This window comes from Bison bison, unplaced genomic scaffold (assembly GCF_000754665.1).
Source record: "Bison bison bison isolate TAMUID 2011002044 unplaced genomic scaffold, Bison_UMD1.0 scf7180017835984, whole genome shotgun sequence".
NCBI classification, from domain to species: domain Eukaryota; kingdom Metazoa; phylum Chordata; class Mammalia; order Artiodactyla; family Bovidae; genus Bison; species Bison bison.
Window position 1 is genome coordinate 29,470 of NW_011473206.1, and position 963 is coordinate 30,432.

The 963-nt window shown below is 66.6% G+C and overlaps 1 protein-coding gene across 1 annotated transcript in view; it reads left to right on the plus strand.

The window, feature by feature from the left end:
• The window catches only part of HCFC1 (host cell factor C1), a gene marked incomplete at both ends in the record, with an annotated part of 18,773 nt that overhangs the window by 16,594 nt on the left and 1,216 nt on the right, over positions 1-963 (plus strand). The window contains 2 exon segments of the mRNA XM_010832876.1: positions 6-203; positions 568-953. Coding sequence (XP_010831178.1) covers positions 6-203; positions 568-953 — 584 coding nt within the window.

Here is a 963-nt window from a genome sequence, read left to right on the forward strand (position 1 = left end):
CGAAGTAGACCAGTTGTCCCTCCCCCAAGAGCTGATGGCCGAAGCCCAGGCGGGCACCACCACCCTCATGGTGACAGGGCTCACCCCAGAGGAGCTGGCAGTGACTGCTGCTGCTGAAGCGGCCGCGCAGGCTGCAGCCACAGAGGAGGCCCAGGCCCTGGCCATACAGGCCGTGCTCCAGGCCGCACAGCAGGCTGTCATGGGTAGGTGCTGCACGTAGGCCATCTGGCTCAGCAGGCTGTCCTCGCTTGAGGCCGGGGGGTAGCCCTGAGGGAGGGACAGCCTGCTCAGGGGTAACGAACTGCGCTTCGGGTGCCTCCCTCCAGGTGACTTGAGCAAAGGGAGCTTGTTTGCCACCAGGATGGCACAGTACGGCCTAACCGGGATGGGGGCTGACTTTGGTATGCAGGCAGGAGGCGGGTCTTGCCAGGGGGAGGGCAGAGGAGAGGTCTGGGGGACAGGCTCTGAGAGCTTGTGTCTACGGATCCTGCCCGTCGCTCTGAGGGCAGTGGTGGTGGGAAGCCGGGGCTGGCGTCCCTGCTGAGTCGTCTTCTGCCCCTGGAGCAGGCACCGGGGAGCCCATGGATACTTCAGAGGCGGCCGCAGCGGTGACACAGGCAGAGTTGAGCCACCTGTCGGCCGAGGGCCAGGAAGGCCAGGCGACCACTATCCCCATCGTGCTGACGCAGCAGGAGCTGGCTGCCCTGGTCCAGCAGCAGCAGCTCCAGGAAGCACAGGCCCAGCAGCAGCAGCACCACCTGCCCACGGAAGCACTGGCCCCGGCTGACAGCCTCAATGACCCGACCATCGAGAGCAACTGCCTCAATGAGCTGGCCGGGGCTGTGCCCAGCACCGTGAGCCTGCTGCCCCCCACGGCCACTGAGAGTACGTGGGGCCCTGCCTGGCCATGGGAGGGTTGGCCTGCAGCCTCGCTCCCCTGGGGAAGTCAGTTGACTGGGGAAG